Raw genomic sequence first — 17945 nt, forward strand, 5'->3', positions numbered from 1 at the left:
TTTTGTTAATAGGGAACTATTGGGTCACTCTTTTCAGCATGGACTGTGTAGTGAGCCGTTGTCAGTTGTGAAGTCTTGGGGCTGTTGAGTATCCTTTCCGATGATTAACCCACATTTTGTATTTTCCAGTGCACTCTATAGACAAAGGCAGAATAAAAAATATATTAAAGCATTTAATAAGTTTGTGCTTTCATTTAATATACTCAAAGAAAATATTGGTACATTTTTTAAAGAATGTGTACAAAGATTTATGTATGTATTAGAGTACACACCAGTTTTCTTCATTTTCCTAGACAATAAGACACATTACTTTGCTATATAAAAGTGAAAAATAGCAATAATTACAAATTCTATGGTCTTACTAGACTAGCAATGTTTTCTTGATCTAAGCAATGTTAGATTAAAGTTATAGGAATGTTGCTTCAGCTATTTATATGTATAAAACACTATTAAAGTCAAAGATTTTTAACTACATTGTTATTATTAAGATTAAATAGCTGAATTAATTTTAGCCTTGTATGCCATAAGCAACTGCAATGCTGTTAGGTAAGATCCTTGAATTTAGTTAGCTTTTAAACTTCAGTTGTCATGTATTAAAGAATAATATAATGTGTAACTTTCTGATCATATATAATTTTTTCTGCAAAACCATAGTCTACCATTTCTTTTACATATTTTCTCATTTGTTTGTTATACATAACCACCAGTTTTAAGTAACATTTATTTCTGTGGAAAAAGCAAAGTTGAAAATATAGAATTTTTATAATAAAATGATAGTGAAGGAATAGGAGAGGTAGTGTTGCAAACACAAAAATCTTTAATTTTATTCTTGAAGCCTGTTGAATAAATGTAGGAAAAAGACATTTTACTGAGGGTTAAGAGAAATAATTTGGATATATAGAAATACATAAATAAATCTCTTCACAAGAAGAAGACAAAACATCCCCTTTTATGTATCGAGCAGCAGAGAGTAGTATTTCATCATTAAATTAACTGATCCAGTGGGAGGTTTCTTTTTTAATCCAAAGAACTGTTTTCTGATAATCTCCTATACACTCAAATTCTCTAATAATGTCACAGAAAAAAAAGTTAACACAAAAAATTTTAAAGAAAACTATTTTTATCAGTTTTTGAATAGGTTCCTTATTTACAAATTAAATATCATACAAATGATAAAACATTGGTACATGCAATGAATAATGATTATGGGAAGGTCATCTGACACATTAGATAAGCAACACTCTAAATGGGTTTAGTATTGCTTAAGTACATTTAACGACATCTCCGTATATGTAACTTACACTAACTCGAGTTGACATCTTACACTTATCAACATGCAGGGCACTGGAAGGCCAAATGATGTCATTCCATGTAGCTTATATAGGCTGTGTCCTTATCAATACTGAAGTAAAATTCAATCCTTCAGGTGTTTTCAAGAAACCCAGATGGGTTGATCTAGTGCTGATAACACAGCAAAATGACTAATTGATTCCAGTTTTCATCTACATTTTAGATATTATAAGATCAGTAAATATCAGCCTAGAGATATTGTAAAAACACTGAAACACTTCTAGTTATGACATTTATTTATTTAAACATCAAAATTCCACAGTATCAGAACAGCAAAAAAAAATTTCAAGATACCTTGAAGTATAAAAAAATTAACATGACTCAATCTACCAAAACAAAGAAAAAATACATTCTTCTTAACGTTGGGAAATCTAACTTCTCCCCTGACATAAAGGTAAATGAGCATGCCAAATCGAGAAACTCGTACCTAATTTTTTTAAAGTAAGAGCTATTAAATATTTTATTTATAGTCACATGAGTGGAAAAAAATGAGTTAAAAAAAGGAGGAAGGCTATTTCTCAATGTCCCCAGCTCATCTAGTTATTTATTATTTAGAGCTTTTGTACCCACATAAGGAAGGCTATAGTTACTGATACCAGGTCTGTAAACTGAGGAAATTTTTTCTGTATATATAAATTTTCCAGTAATGGGAAAGGACACTAAAAAGAAGAAATATATGGAGAGGTACTCAAAGGAGGTAGTTGTTATTTTAAGATAATTTGGAACTGGAAAGGCTGCTTACACAAAAGACATAGCCATAAAAAAGAGATCCAATAGTTTATAGTAAATAGAGATGTAAGATTGCATGGGACATTATCTTGAAAAGATAACTAAAAGTAAATAAAACTTGTACTTTATTTTAAACAAAGTTTACTGTAATTACAATTATTTGTAATTACAATTACAATTACTGTAATTACAATTATGCAATAATCTTTTGAGTGAACAAATCTTAGTTAATTGCATATTAATAGTCCAGTGACAGCTGATGCTTTTTTGTGACAAAACTGTTTGATAAACAATATACAACTTTTAATATTACAAGTCTCATTTCTACAGAAATAGCTCAAGGAACTCTCTCGATTCTTACTCACATAATTTGCTTTTGAATTTACATATTTTTGCCTTGAAATACATACTGCATTATTTTAAACTGTTACTGGCATATGTTTACAATATCCAATAACCATAGAGAAACTGACCATGAATATATAACATGAGTATATAATAGGAAGTATATTAACAACAGGGATATTTGAAAGGAGACTACTTTATAAGTAAACAAGTTCCTTTGTGAATAGTTGAGTGTTTGGTATATATACTTTACTTTCCTAGGCAACCTCAACACTCTTAGGGTTGGGAGAGTGATGTACAGATAAACAGGGCTCCCTCCTCCATCACTGTAGTTGATATTCACTACCCACTTAGCTCTTAATGGATACATAACTATGGTGGTTTCCATTAAAGTAATTCCTGATAGAGGAATTCTTTACCTGGCATCTAAGAAGACCTTTGGGAGGTCCCTAAAACTTCTTGGTGCGTGCAAATATTGGACTGTATATACAACTCTGTATTTTTCTGGGGGAATCTATAACTTTCACTAGATTCTCAATACCTTAAAAAGTTAAGTACTACTGACTAAAATTAATTTTTTAATCTGTTTCAGTTGACTGTGACACAGCACCACTCTTTGTTTTGTCTTTCAAAATCCATTACCCATTTTACAATCCCCCTGATAGCTATTATCATCTGAAAGTAGCAGAAATAGTAGTAGTACTCTTCTCAGATCTCTTTTGTTCAGACTCTACCACCTGTGTCAAGTCCTTACGTTAGCTAAGATTATGAGGAATGACCTTCAGGAATGGAGTAGTAGTATTTAAACAGAATTGAAGAGAATGACAGAGTAATGACATCACCAGTGTAGGTCTTCTCAAAATACAAAGAAATGAGAGTACTGGATAAAATGAAAACAGAAATTAGCCTCTATTTAGAATGTGTTTTGCATGGATTTAAAAATATATTCCTTCTCTATGATTTGTATTGTTATATTAAACTATCAACCTATAATAAAGTAGAATTTTATCATGAAGTTAAAAGCATATAATGTTCTCTCAAAAATTCTTGAAGTGTATTTTATTGCTCTTTTTCACATGGCTTATTTCAGAAGAATTTATCTATCTGGCTTTAATGACTATTCCTATAAATTTAGAGTTATTTTTTCCATGTGAAACAATAAAAATTATTTTAATTCTCCAAACTCTGAGCTAATGCTGTAAGCTAAGCCTGAGATAATTACTAGACCATAGGAATTTAATATTTTCCCACTTTCATTAGCATTATGTCTCAAATTTTGTGATGACATATTTCCCTATGAGTAATACCTAAAGCACCCTTTCAAAAATTTATCCCAAAGTTAATATTCAAGAAAGATTACCTCTGAATTACTTTAGTAATGTACAGTAGCATTTTAATTTTTAGGCTTCTCCCTCCTAGTAAAAAAAAATTCAATTTGTGCCATATCATTTCATCCTACTATTCAAGATCTTCTATAGTCTGTTGCCAAAATTATTTTTCGGACTTCCAAGCAGACATCTTCTAGGGTGGCCAGATCTTTCTAATGAATGTTCCATGAAGACACTTCCTCAATTTATTCTCATTTTTGTCATTTGGTTGATATTATTCCCTAATATGCCCTCCCTTTCACCAAATTTATGCTTTTAAAAAGAAGTTACATTCTACTTTCCCATAGACTTGTGATTTTCCAACCTTCTTCATTCATTTCCATTTTCTCTGACCTTCTGTATTTGTAGCTTTTGCTGTACCATGCAGAGCTTAATTCTATGTGTCTTCTATCTTTTGTTGTTGTTCCTCATGTAGTCTTGTTACTCCCTGGGGAGTAAGACCATATCTTGTTCATCTGTTCTACATTTTCACAGGATCCACTGAAGTCTGCATATCCCTCCATAAATAGTCATTGTTCAGATGATCACTCATGGAGATCTAGCACAGAGCAACCTGCTTGGTAAGTCAGTTCCTAATCCCAAGCTTGAGCTTTCTTTCTTGAGAAAGAAAATTTTGAGTAGAGCATTAGAGATATAAATATTTTTAATAAATGCTAACAAAGCTAGCAAAGGTCACAGGGTATCCTAAGTACTTATGGGACTGGAGCTTTATAGTCCACTCAGAGTTCAATATAATAAGAAAGAGTTTCTGTTTCACTAATTATTTTGTCAGTTGGCAAACAAAGTTTCTATATTTTGTCAATTTGGAGCAAAACTGTATCAACTAATTAATTTACATCCATTTTTAGAGACAGCGATAAATTGTAGCTAGCTGAGAAGTCCTAGTAAAGTTGTTTTTTTTGGGGGGGGTATTCTATTTATTGAAACTGATTATCCAGTATCTCTTTTGGATGAAGTAAAGAAGATTTGGAATACAATTTCTGATCCTGATTAGAAAAATCATGAAAGGAAAGAAAAATAAAAAGGACATGTACTACCTACATTGTGTGTCTGTGTGTAAGTGTATGTTTGCGGGAAGGAGTAAAATTTCAGCTCATATTCTTGAGGAAATTATTCAACATGTTCCTTTTTTGAACATAAATATGCAAAGACACTCTCAGAATTAGTGTAATTGAACTGACAAGAGGGATTAGGCCTCATTTTAGGAAGCAAAGTTCTCATAAATTTTTGGTATTTTATTGTGGAAAACTCTAATGTTTACTGAAGATTCACTTTTCAATTAGAATATGACAGATTCTGTATCTTTTAACTATTTCCTCTAGGAAGTTTGAACTTTCAACATGTCCCCCCAGACAGTGGAGGAAGTCAATGGACTATCAGAGCTGTTGATCTTGATACTTGATGACTAACATAAGACTTGAATAGAAGAGTTGGAAGTGAATAAGTGAAAAATGGTTTGCGTATTTCAGTAAGTTTTCTCCTTGCAGTCTGATGGTTCCAGTGATACATCACCACATCTCCACTCTGACAACATTAGTAGGGAGTTATTTCTTATGCTGTACCTCTTTTCAGGAAAACACAATTTAGTCAAAGAAGAAAAAATCCTTAATCATTCTCAATAATTCTTCAACACCATGTTTCTTCTTCCTGTGAATTCTTCTGTCGTCTCTAGTTTTTCGTGAACAGTCTATTCCTTTTGAGAAAACTAAGCCAAAGCAATATATGAAACAGAACATACTTGCATAGCACCAGCATAGAATTGCTTCCCAGTTGATGAATTGAGCCTGTTTGCTTTGTTTATAATTCATTCCCATCATCTGAGCTAAAACTACTTCTCCTACTGCTTTCTTTGGAAACTGCAGGGGAAGTGGCAGATAGCAGAGGATCTGTTCCAAATGGAGATATTGTGTCATCTAGTAGCATGTCATTCAATCTTTGCTCCTCTTTCAAAGACGCACTAAAGGATAAATCTGTGAAATGTGACAAAGGATCAGAGAAGGCCATAGCTTGATCACAGAGCTCGGGACTGGTCCCTTGAGACAAAGTCAGTTGTTGGCAATAGTCTATTGAATTCTGCTCAAGATGGGTCTGTTGTTTGGTGACATGAGCACCTAAATCAACTGTGCCAAGTGAAGCCAGGGCTGGCAGACCATGAGCACGAGCCTGTATTTCTAGTTCCTGCAATTTCAAACAATAATAATTAAATGATGACTTTGCAAGTGGACTTAACTCTAGTAAATAAACCAGAAATTGAAAAAAATATTAACAAGCATTCAAAATGAAGACTGATACATATTATAATATTCTTTGCAAGTAATGGAACCGAGTGTGTTTCTAATGCCTGAAAAATAACCCTGAGAAAACTATACAGATTAAAAAAAAATTCTTTTCTCATTGCTGTTCAAGGGAATACATAACATAGAATGGTTCCATAGTGGCTCAGATTACAATATAACCATTTGGAGATAGTGGAAAATATTTCATTTGTTCGTCCTGATTTATTTCTCACTATAGGACCATTTCATGGAACAGAGTGGTGCTTTACCTGGCAATAAGCATGCTCACATAAAAAAAAATCTTTAGAGTTATGAAAACCCATATTTTGATATTTTGTGTCACATGAACAGATGAGGACTGACTTAATATATACTGGCATAATATGCCTTGCGGCAATGAAATCCATAACAATGTTACTAAAGAAATAAAAGCGAGAGAGAACAATTTAGTGTCCAATATGATATAAAGAAAAAAAATGTTTTAATTATTATTAGTTTTTGGCTGGGATAATATTGTGTGCTTATCAAATTGGTTCTATTTTAGGCATTTTGCAATTAGTTGTTATTCATTCTACTTTTAAAGCCACCTTGATCGTGGACATCTAATCAAAGTCTAACTGAAACAACCCAATTCATGAGCTTCTAAAAGGCAATAAAATTATCCTTTAGAAGGAAAATAATTGTTAATAAGAAAAATAAATGAGACAATGAATAAAACCGATGGTGGATAAGTCATATATAAGTGACGTGGTTCATGGCAACATTTTTATAAAAACCTGAATCCGGAGTAGAAGCCGCCTGTTAGCCTGCTCTAATTTCTTCTGTCTGTGTTCTAATTCTCTAGCTCTCTGTTGTTCTTTTTGTAGCCACTTGATGTACTCCACTGATGCTTTTAGAATGGTTCCTTTGTTCCAGCGCATATCACTATAGAACGGAGAGATAACCTTTTCACAATTGTGCATGTCAGCAGAATTCATAAGAACTTACAAAATCTTTTACATTAATATGAAATAATGATTTACATGACTATTATTCACTCTTAGATATTATTGCTTCTGAATAGAAATTTTAATAGAATAGTTAAGAAGCCCTTATATAGTAAAATTAATCCCAGAATGAAAATAAGTGTCAAAAGAAAGTAATAAAGTGACTTTTTGTGGGAGAGCTAAATGCAATATCATGATTCTACCATTACAGTTTTTATATTTTTAGTGAAAATTGCTTTTATTATTAACTCTGAGATTAAAATCTATGTGCAGTATTTCTGCATTAATGAACTAGGAAATGTACATTACTGAGGACTTAAGCCTAAATTTTTTAAGATCATTTCGAATGTACCAGTCTTTTAACCTACTTTCTAATAAGGTTGCTTTTATGCTTCTAAGAAAAAAAAATAAGGTCCCTTCTGAATGGTGATCCTGAGTGATTGTGAAACAAATCAGAGTTCAGCAACATCACTTTAAGCAATAGAGCAAAACTTTCTAGAATCATTAGGCAAATTTTTCTGCACAAAGACATCAATACTTGATTTAAAAGTTGGATGCCTATTTTTAAATAAATTTAAGACAAGTAAATAAATTAAACATTACCAGATAATCTTTTTAGAGCACAGGAAAAATATTTTATTAAAACTTATTTTTAAGTCAGGAGAAATTATAAATCTGGAATTATGAAACAAGCTATCGGTTGCAACATCTAGAAAAATATGTCAATGAATTTAATCCCGCATGAGAATTAATAATACATGTGGAGAATGATGTCAAACTAATTGCTAAATTTAATCAGAGTTGTAGAAAACCTTGATGAATTTTCAGTTCAGAGTCATGAGATTATTTTTTTTAGTACAGCATAAGTAAGCATGTAGGAAATTTTTTATAAAGACTTATTTATTTATTTGAGAGAGAGAGAGAGCATGAGTGGGGTGGGAGATGCAGAGGGAGAGGGTGAGAGAGAGTCCTTAAGCAGACTCCCCACTAAGTATGGACCCCCCTGTGGCGCTGGAGCCTAGGATGCTGAGATCCTGACCTGAGCGAAAATCAAAAATGAATGAGCCATCCAGACATCCCAGCATGTAGGAAAATTTTTTTTTAGAATTACACTTTATGTACTTTTGTTTTATATGATCTATGTGAGATAGATTGAAATTAATATGTATGTATTAAGTGATCAGAAGTGGGAAAATATAGTTTATGAAAAATCTGGCTTGCATATTCCTCACTGGAAGTTAAGGTTAGGTGATACTTCCATTAGGGGCAATAAATCAAAGGAAGATACACTTTTCTACTGGCAGGTGAAAATGCCTACTAGAAAATGCTAAAGCATTTTCTACCAAAAGACACCAACCCATTACTAGAGTCTGTCAAGAGTGTGAAAATGCTTTGTCAGCTCCTCTAGGGCCATCATAGCTGCTGCTCTCATTCCACTCACGGTGACTTCTCCGGTGATGGGAAGGCTATGGAGAAAGGGGCTACTTTTGTCATTAAGCTAAGAAGGTACTTGTAACTCAAAAAGGTGAACTCCTGAATTAAAACCCTAAGCTGCAGCAGGAGACTTTTGGCCCTGATTTTGTTTCATTTCTTCTCATGGGGGAAAAAAAAAAAAAAAACTAGAAAGACAGAAGAAATAATATGGAAAGGATAACCACCAGTCAACTTTGAAGTTTAAGGTACTGTTTATTTAAATAAATGTTCAAAATGGTGGTAAAGACCACACAATGGGTCTTCTGACCATTTCTTTCTTTTTTTTTTTTTAATTTTTTTAAAAGATTTTTTATTTATTTATTTGACAGAGAGAGATCACAAGCAGGCAGAGAGGCAGGCAGAGAGAGAGGAGGAAGCAGGCTCCCTGCTGAGCAGAAAGCCCGATGTGGGGCTCGATCCCAGGACTCTGAGATCATGACCTGAGCCGAAGGCCGCGGCTTAACCCACTGAGCCACCCAGGCGCCCCTCTTCTGACCATTTCTATCTGACATCATTTGTACTAAATTTGTTAAGTTCATTCTATTTTAAAGTCATTTTAATATGTGAGGTTTCTTCTTAACCAACTTCTTGAGTCAAAATCAAGAGTCGGATGCTCAACTGACTGAACCACCCATGTGCCCCCCCATGGATCCAAGTTTTAAAGAGGCTGTGTTCTGAATTCACCCATGGGACTCACACTGGTGGGCCCTAAAGAGAAGCCCTAGGGTAACAGGTGAGGCCACAGCAAGCCAAGGGATAAGATATATTGAAACACAATTGGTATTGGATGTCTGGAATGCCACAGCCAACAATGAAGCATCTCTTCTACCTGCTATGTGCACAGAACCACATATAGATATCTTCAACGTTGAATTAATTAATGTTTTTAATTAGACCTAAAATAAATATCATTTCCATACATATAATACAATTAAAATAAATAATGATACTTCTTTCTGAGATCCATAAAGAGGATGAAAACACTTAAAAATGTTTACAAAAAAATTTTACCAGTGAGAGTCTCTTTTGGATATGATTCTGTGATAAATTGACTTTCTATATTCTAGATCAGGGGCAGACAAACTAGGACCTGTGGTCTATTTTTGTCAATAAAGTTTCAGTGGACACATCCATGTTCATTCATGTACATATGGTCTATGTCTGCTTTCATGCTACAGCAACACAGTTAGAAAATTGTCACAGGCTATGTGGCCCACAAACCTCAAAATATTTACTATCTGGTCCCTTACAGGAAAAGGTTGCCATTCTCTGTTCCAGACAGTGAGTTGGAGGGAGAAAGGAGCCTTTTTATAACCAAAGTTTCTATAAAGTATAGAATAATCATCCCTTACAGAAGTGTTATCATTTGTACGGTATTCTCATATATAGTATTTGGCTTTATGTTTATAAAAACCCAACCATACGATTGGTGCCTTATAAGCATAGTGACATCTGAAGATGGTCAGTTAGGCTTCAGAGTCCAGTCTTGAATTCTCATGCGCTTTCTGCATATAACCACGCTCTAGCACTGTACGTTAGCTTCCACCAGTTACAAGAGAACCTCTCTCAACTGACCTTTATCCAATCACTTTCAAGGTTAATAACACTCCATTCCCTTTGTGATGTTCACTGACTGTTGTCAGAACAAAATAGGTAATAGAGAGCACTGGGCTACCCTCTGATACATCCAGGTATTTCTGTTGTCAGTGTGGTGCTATGTACTGACTGAGCGGTTAAATTAATGCCCACTGTAATTACTATGATGATAATATAATTAAATTATAGGTACATTAGCTAATAAAATATGAATGCCAAAAAAGAAAACACTTATAAAAATAGTTACTGTTTTTAGGAAGATTATATTAAAAGCTTTGGAAAAACTCAATTAAAATGCCAGTAAATTTGGGTTGCTAAAAAATATGCTGTTACAAATAAGGGTATACACATTTTAAAAGTATCTCTATATTTAAGTTGTATAAGTTTTTGTTTTATTTTAAAGAAATTAAAATAAACTATACATTTTAGTGCAGTTTATGTAAGAAAGAAAAGTTGAAACACATATTCAAACAAAAAAAGCCTTGGCTTTACCTCAAATGCTTGGTGAATAAATGTGCATGTATATATATTAAGTGCTAAAGAAGAAAAGCCCCATCACGACATGGGTATTCTCTTCTGCTAACGGGAGGAGTTGCATGCTTAGAGACTTTAAGTGATTTGAAGAGTTATCAAATGACAGCTACACTATGACCAAGTTCTTCAGACTCTCCAAAAGGGGCTCTTTGTGCCATTCCACCTAATATGCCCATGAGGAGAAATATGACCTTCCCTTCTATTACAAATCATTGAATTGTCCAAGTGAGTTGGCACATTTGGATTCAGGGAAAGAGTATTTCCAAATCTCACTAATATCACTTTATCAAACATCACTGTTTTTGAATAATGGATGATCACTAGTATTTGGAGAGGCCAGTTCTCAGTTTGAATGAAACGTTTTGAAGTCATTATTAATGCAACAGATCTTATTTTTATGTTTTGGAGAGACATTCGACATTCTAACTTGATACTTTGATTAATCAATTCTTTCCTGAAATTTACAACCTCAAACATCTTGTTTAACTGATTTTGTGTATGACGCCAAAAAGTGGCTGAAAATTTAATTACAATAACTAATTATTGGTTGGCATCAATCAGCATGTTTTTACAATCCTATTTTTTACCTGCATGTCTCCAGAATTTTGGGATCTCTGAAAACCTAACAATTCAATGTTCATGTATACATAAATCTCACATTGGAAGAATTGCTATAACTGTAAACTGAGTATACAAGAAGTGTCATAGACAACATTTGATACTACCACTAAATTTACCAATATTGGTGCCATATTGAAAGACCTGCTATGAACTGAGAAGAAATAATGTCCTTATTTCCTACATCTCAGAAGAGCAAATGTTAGTAACAACATTGATGTTTAATAACTATCATTCTTGAATAGATACTTAATAAGACCAGGAGTTGCCTTACCTTTACCATAAGCTACTTGGTTTCTTAGCAATTGGTACTCTTCTCCTCTTTTCCCTCCCACCCATGTTGGAGGGTATTCAAACTATTACATTATTATAGAAATGATTGTTGAACTCACGGGTCATTAGACTTTGGAATAAGAGTGCCAAGCTCCTTGATTCGGTAATTAATATTATACCTTCTTCTTCTTTCAACTATTAAAAGAGAAATGTTATTGATTATTCTCATTGAAGCATAATTCACTTTTGGACAGCTGTAAACTTTCTTAATAATCTTTAAAAAACAGTGAGTGAAAAAATTTCCTTATAATCAAGAGAGTACTCAAAATAAAAATTCAAATGTATTTCAATCTAAAAGTAAAAAATGACAGTATTAGAATTGTGATTCTATTATTGACAATTCTTTAAAAACATTTTCTCTCAAAACAACTTTTTTCACTTTCTGAAATGCTATAATATTCACTCATACTGAAATGCATATGTATTTATATATATTTATCTTTTTGGATCACCATTTCACACATACTCATTTTGCCCATCAGAATCATAATTTTTCAAGGTCTGCACCATGTTTTACTCTTCTCATACAATCCCCAGAGACCCAACACAACTTTTGGCAGATCTCGGACATGTGTGCCCAACTAGACTGTGACCTTCTTGAAGGCAGGGGTCATTTATTCCTCATTTTTCTATTCTCAGAGGGTCTGGCATATAGGAGATATTAAATAAATGTTGATTAGACTGTAAATATATTTTTCTAATTTAAAATTTTCAATAATATATAGAGTAGTGGCTTTCAACTTTTGGTATACATCAGTTGGGGCCCAAGGATTTGCATTTCTGAGAAATTCCCAGGTCATGTTGATGCTGTTAGGGCCCACATTTTGAGAACTATTGGTATAAATTCTTATTCAGAGACCGTTTTCTTTGTTTGCATTTCCACGACTTAACTGCTTTTGGAAATTTTATGATCTAATTAATGTTCGGTAAATATCAGATATACAAATAAGTAGAGTTTCCTATATTTGACCCCATGAGAAAGCAGTCTTATGGAGTATAGTGTAGTCTTATAGTCTGCTCTATATTCCTAGAATCAAGAACCACAACATATCCTTCTACACAGTATTTTTTCAATAGGTAACATTTTAAAAATCTTTCCAGGAAAATGGAGGAAGAAAAAGTCATGAAGAAGAAAATCATATATCAAAAATATTTGAAAATACTTAATGCATGCTAAAAATTAAGATCTGCTACCACAAACAAGGAAAGTCATGAAAGAATAATAATTTACTCTACAAAGCAATTTACCATGAATGGATTTGACCTTCAGTAATAATATATTGGGATTACTCTAAAATTAGAATATAATTGATTCTTGAGGGAGTTAATTCAAAAAACAATGACACCACATTAAAAAACTGAAAAGATAAACAAAGGTAAAGCTGATAGAAATACATACATATTTCAGAGTAAGAATTATTAATAATTCTATGTTCACACATACTACTATATTATAAAACAGACTTTTAAATATAAGATGAAGAATAGCTATCAAGGATGTTCACAGTTTTACCTCAAAATAAGGTTTCATCCTATAATAGTTCTTCAAAATCTATTATTTAAATGTACCTTATGTAAAATATCAGAAGTTCCTACTCTACTCTTCTTAGATTGTGCTGAATAAATTTTTAATGGGTAATTATAATGAGAACTTTGGTTCCTCAATGTTTTCATATCCAGTAGTAGTTATTTGCGAAGGAGTCAAGTTTTAAGAAATTACCAAGTTTAGTGCATGCCGTGTGTGGTTTCACTCTCCACAGCATTGATATATCCATTCTTTCTTGTTCTGAGATCAGGGTGAGAGAGGAACCTATCCTGGACCCATACTTAAGAGGAGCCACTTTTCCCTTCTCTCAACACACCCTTCCTTCCCAGCTGAGCAAGTCAGTTCACGGAGTCAAACTACACTGAGTAACTCACACTGAGGCTATCCTCCCAAATGCCCTGGGCCCACTTCCTGTGCAGGTCCCTTCCTGGGTCCATCCTCCTGAGTGAGGACCATGACACTGATGTGCTCACCTGTAGGCTCAAAATTCGGACGAGGAAATTTATTTACACAGGTGGTTGTGGAGATAAAATGTATAAGACAAATGTGCATACTCACGTCCAAGGCCACTGGCAGCACAGAAAGAAACAAGGAGTAGGGAGAGCAGTGAGATGGGCTGCTGGCTTAAGGCTAGCTTTGCCTTACCCTGACGTCCCCCACTCAGAGCTCTGATGATCTGAGAATTCTTAATTCACACCTGGCCTTCCAGTCTTTAGAAAGAATAGAGAATACTTAAGGTAGCACTCTCTAGCTTGAGTTACAACTTTTAAATATTTAAACTTCTGGTAAGTGGGTCTCCATTTGTCCTCTTGCCATGATCCCCCCCAATTTTAGGGGTGGTCCTAGATTCATCATATTTAAAATAGGATATTAAAGTGTTTTTTAACATTGAGATCTCCAAAAAGCAACATCTTCCAGTAAGGGAATCCAGATTAGCAAACACTTGACGATAGACATACTAGGCACCTATCATACTTTATGCTAAATGACCTGCTATTTAAACTGGAGATGTAGAGAAAAGAAGAAAAGAGCAAGGAGAGTCATGAGTTAACAGGTTTTAAAAGAAGAGAGAAGCCCATAGTTCCTTGCTGTATTAATCCCTTCTGTCAACAACTGGCTCCCCCCTACTTGTGTTCTACTTGTCTCACAATCTGGACCAAAGGTGATCTGCTCTACTGCTAAGGACTATCAGAGTGAGAACATTTCCCTTTCCATGACAACCTCACAGATAGTTAGAACCACTTGTTAGCTCTTTCCTCGCAACTTCACCATCAGCAAACTCTGATCAGCCTGTGATGTAGCAGGTACAATATGAACAGACAGATGTAGGGTCCACAGGTCCCTGTAGGATCAATTTCCGCTAACCACATGTAAGAAAAATCCTGGTTTGTTTTAGAACTTTGAAGTTTTTATTTATGTTTATTCTATTTTATTCTTTTCTCATTTTTTAAAAAATATTTTATTTATTTGACAGAGAGAGATCACAAGTGGAGAGAGAGAGAGAGAGAGAGAGAGGAGGAAGCAGGCTCCCTGCCTAGCAGAGAGCCCGATGTGGGACTCGATCCCAGAACCCTGAGATCATGACCTGAGCTGAAGGCAGAGGCTTACCCCACTGAGCCACCCAGGTAGCCCTCTTTTCTCATTTTTTGATTGGCCTTCCAAAACAGGAAGGCTTCACACCCAGTCAAGCTCACTTGAGGCAGTTAAGCACTTGAGACACGACCAAACACTATCAAGCTCAATATTGCTGTTAACCTACTTCCCTCACTTGTATTTCTCATCTCATGTGACCAGTCATCAGAATCAAACTGACCCCTAGGAAGGCATCACAGACATTTAATGAATGAATGAATGAATGAATTAATTTACAGAGGTAGAATTCAGCAGTACAATGTCAGCAATGTCTTTCAGATAACTTATCATTAGGAAGGGAGGGGCAGATTGACACAGAAAGATGAGAACGTGGAGTTGTTTCTTGCTTTATAAGTGGTGTACATTTTCTAAAGCCACTTTTATCTCTAAACCTTTGAGTCAAAGAGTCACAACAGAGTTCAAATGTAACTAAATGCACTTGTATCTGTCACACCCAGTCTGCTTGAGAGAGATAGAGTGAGTAAGGAGACAATTTGAGATGTTTCACTTCCTAAAATTATGTAGCTCTTCTGAGGGTTCATATGATTTAAATTTCCCAAAATAGCACAACTAGTGAATATATACTATTCATTATGGTTATTTTGGTTATGTGACCTCATAATAATACTTACAAAGTGACAATAAAAGACCACATATTTTAACTTCCATCGATTTCCTCTTGCATTAATTATTATTTTTTTTTTAGAAAAAAAGGAAAATATACTTACTGAGGTTGTGGTTGTCCTTTTTTTGTCTCTCTTTTGCCAAAGCTCGCGTATCTGTTTCTGATCAAAAGGAAGATAATTTAAATTGTGCTTAGTTCTACTTTACAACCTCTCTAGTCAACCTAATTCAGAAATATTAGGTGAAAATACAATATTACTTGCTCTAAATGGCATAATAATATTTTTATGCCAATATTTAGAAATTTGGAGCAAAGCACTCTTTAAGAAAGAGGCAATGGCTAACCTTTTAGGGTTTGAATAGTAAAACCTGGATTTGTATTCTGGCCTTCCTTTTAATAGCCATGTGATCTATTACCTAAGTTCTCTGTGTCTCAGCTCCTCATCTGTAAAATTGGCATAATATAATACCTATCTGATGATCACTGTGATGATGAAAAGAGGTACAGTGCATAGCAAATATTAAATTGCTCAATCATTATTATTATTTTAAGAATTTTAAGATTATTCAAAATTATTTCAGCTTAATTTTTACAACCAACATTTTTCATAATTAACTATGATTTCTATATCCCTGGAGTTGGAACTAGCAACACTTCTTAGGTATTCTTATCAAACACTTCCAGGAAATGACACTTTATGTGCTACATGGTTGCAAGCATTTGTGATAGTCTCCAACATCGCCTACCATGATTCTCAACGATATTCACATCCTTGGGTGTTTCTTTGCACATTAGACAGGGCTGACCTGGGATACCAACAGAATATATGAAAATGTCTAGTGTGGTCACTAGTGTGACCAAGACTAGGTCATAAAATACATGTTCAGGTACCACTTTAGTGTCTCTTGGATCACCAGTCATGTCATGAGGACATTTGATCAGCCTAATAGAAAGGTTCACGTGGTAAAGAGACAAAGTCTCTTGCCAACAAACAGCACTAACTTTCAAGACCTGCAACAGAATTGTTTTGGGAGCACATCCTTTAGTCTGCCTTGTTTCAAATGTCTGTACCTCTGGACAACATCTTGACTGTAGCCTTATGGAAGACTGAGTGAAAACCAATTTTCTAAGCCATCTCTGGATTTCTGACCCATAGAGATGATATGAGAGAGTAAGTATTTATTATTTCAAGTTGTTAAGTTTTGGGATAATTTGTTATATAACAAAGGAAGTAGTTGATTTAAAAGGGATAAAACTAAAAAGCAACATTACCTGTAATTTCTCTTTTCATTGGCAGACTACTTGGACAGGAAGCACTTGTAAGGCCCATATTAACTGGTGAAATTCCCTGCTCACCACTATACACGTCCAAAATACTTCCAGACAACTTTAGAAATAAAAGGAAGAAAAGATGAATCAAACCTCCTATAGACACTGATATATTTAGATGCATATTTTAAATTTGCCATTTTATTAATAATTGTTATATACAGCATTTTAATTTTAAACAAGAGTGAATATGCATTGACTTTTCAAAATCATTATGGGATGCTTGTGGATATGTTGACAAAAAGCTATTTATATTTAAGCAAAAAAAGAAATTAGTTCACTCATGAAAGAAAATTCTGATTAATATTTACAAAGTTATTGAAGTTTGATCTGCACATTACCATTATAAATGAGCAAGATTTTAAAAAATCGCTTGGACAAAATCCATATACATATTAGCAAAGCTGGAAAGTTCATTGCATATCATAAATTAGGTATAATGGCTGAACATTTTGGAAGCCTTCTTAATGCCATCAGTGCTACCAGCAGCTCATAGTCAAGAGGTGTTTTACACTGTTAATTAAGTGAGAAACTTTCTTTCCTTCCTGGAAGGCATACTTTTTCTCATCGTACACTTAATGTTCTAGATTATTATAAATATCCCAGCTGGTAACCAAAAGTAGTCTAAAACTACTTTGCCTCTAATGGATATAGGGTACATCTAATTATAGAAACACTGCAATTTCTAATGTGCTTCTTGAGAACAATTTTTCAGAAAACTAAGATGTTTTATAACAAAATTCAAAATTGTACAAATTTATTATTTAAAATGTGCTTATTGATTTGACTTCCCAAGAAAATTTAATTTAAATAATATTCATAACTCAAGTTAATATTCATTATTCCAGAGCAAGCCACATTTAAAATGTAGGATTTGAACATTTAAAATATTTCCATTTTAAGTACCTATATTTCATTTCTGGGCAGTAAAATAAGAACCAAATAAGTAGCAACTTTTTTCTTTTCTTAAGGATTAGAAATAATAATCAAACAAAATTATAACTATATTATTACAGATATTCTTAATTCCTTATTTACATTTTTTGTAAAATTCCAATTCAAACTGAGGGAAATTTTTGATACTTATAAAGTCAGACTGAAAATAAATGTGAACAAAGAACATTTTAAGACCAAAATTAATTCTGATATAATAATCCATTAAACTACAGTAACAAATATTGTGAA

At 33.6% G+C, this 17945-nt stretch overlaps 1 protein-coding gene across 4 annotated transcripts in view; it reads right to left on the minus strand.

Moving 5' to 3' along the window:
• Nucleotides 1-799: 799 nt before the first annotated feature.
• TFEC (transcription factor EC) overlaps nt 800-17945 on the minus strand; it is a 123361-nt gene continuing 106215 nt past the window's right edge. For all 4 annotated transcript variants that reach the window (XM_047695641.1, XM_047695642.1, XM_047695644.1 and 1 more), the window contains 5 exons: nt 16704-16818; nt 15535-15591; nt 11688-11763; nt 6865-7012; nt 800-5990 (listed from right to left, as the gene is read on the minus strand). In XM_047695641.1, coding sequence (XP_047551597.1) covers nt 5610-5990; nt 6865-7012; nt 11688-11763; nt 15535-15591; nt 16704-16818 — 777 coding nt within the window. In that variant the 3' untranslated portion in view covers nt 800-5609. The remainder of the gene's footprint in view (nt 5991-6864; nt 7013-11687; nt 11764-15534; nt 15592-16703; nt 16819-17945) is intronic.

The sequence above is a fragment of the Lutra lutra genome, chromosome 11 (genome assembly GCF_902655055.1).
Source record: "Lutra lutra chromosome 11, mLutLut1.2, whole genome shotgun sequence".
Classification (NCBI taxonomy): Eukaryota; Metazoa; Chordata; class Mammalia; order Carnivora; family Mustelidae; genus Lutra; species Lutra lutra.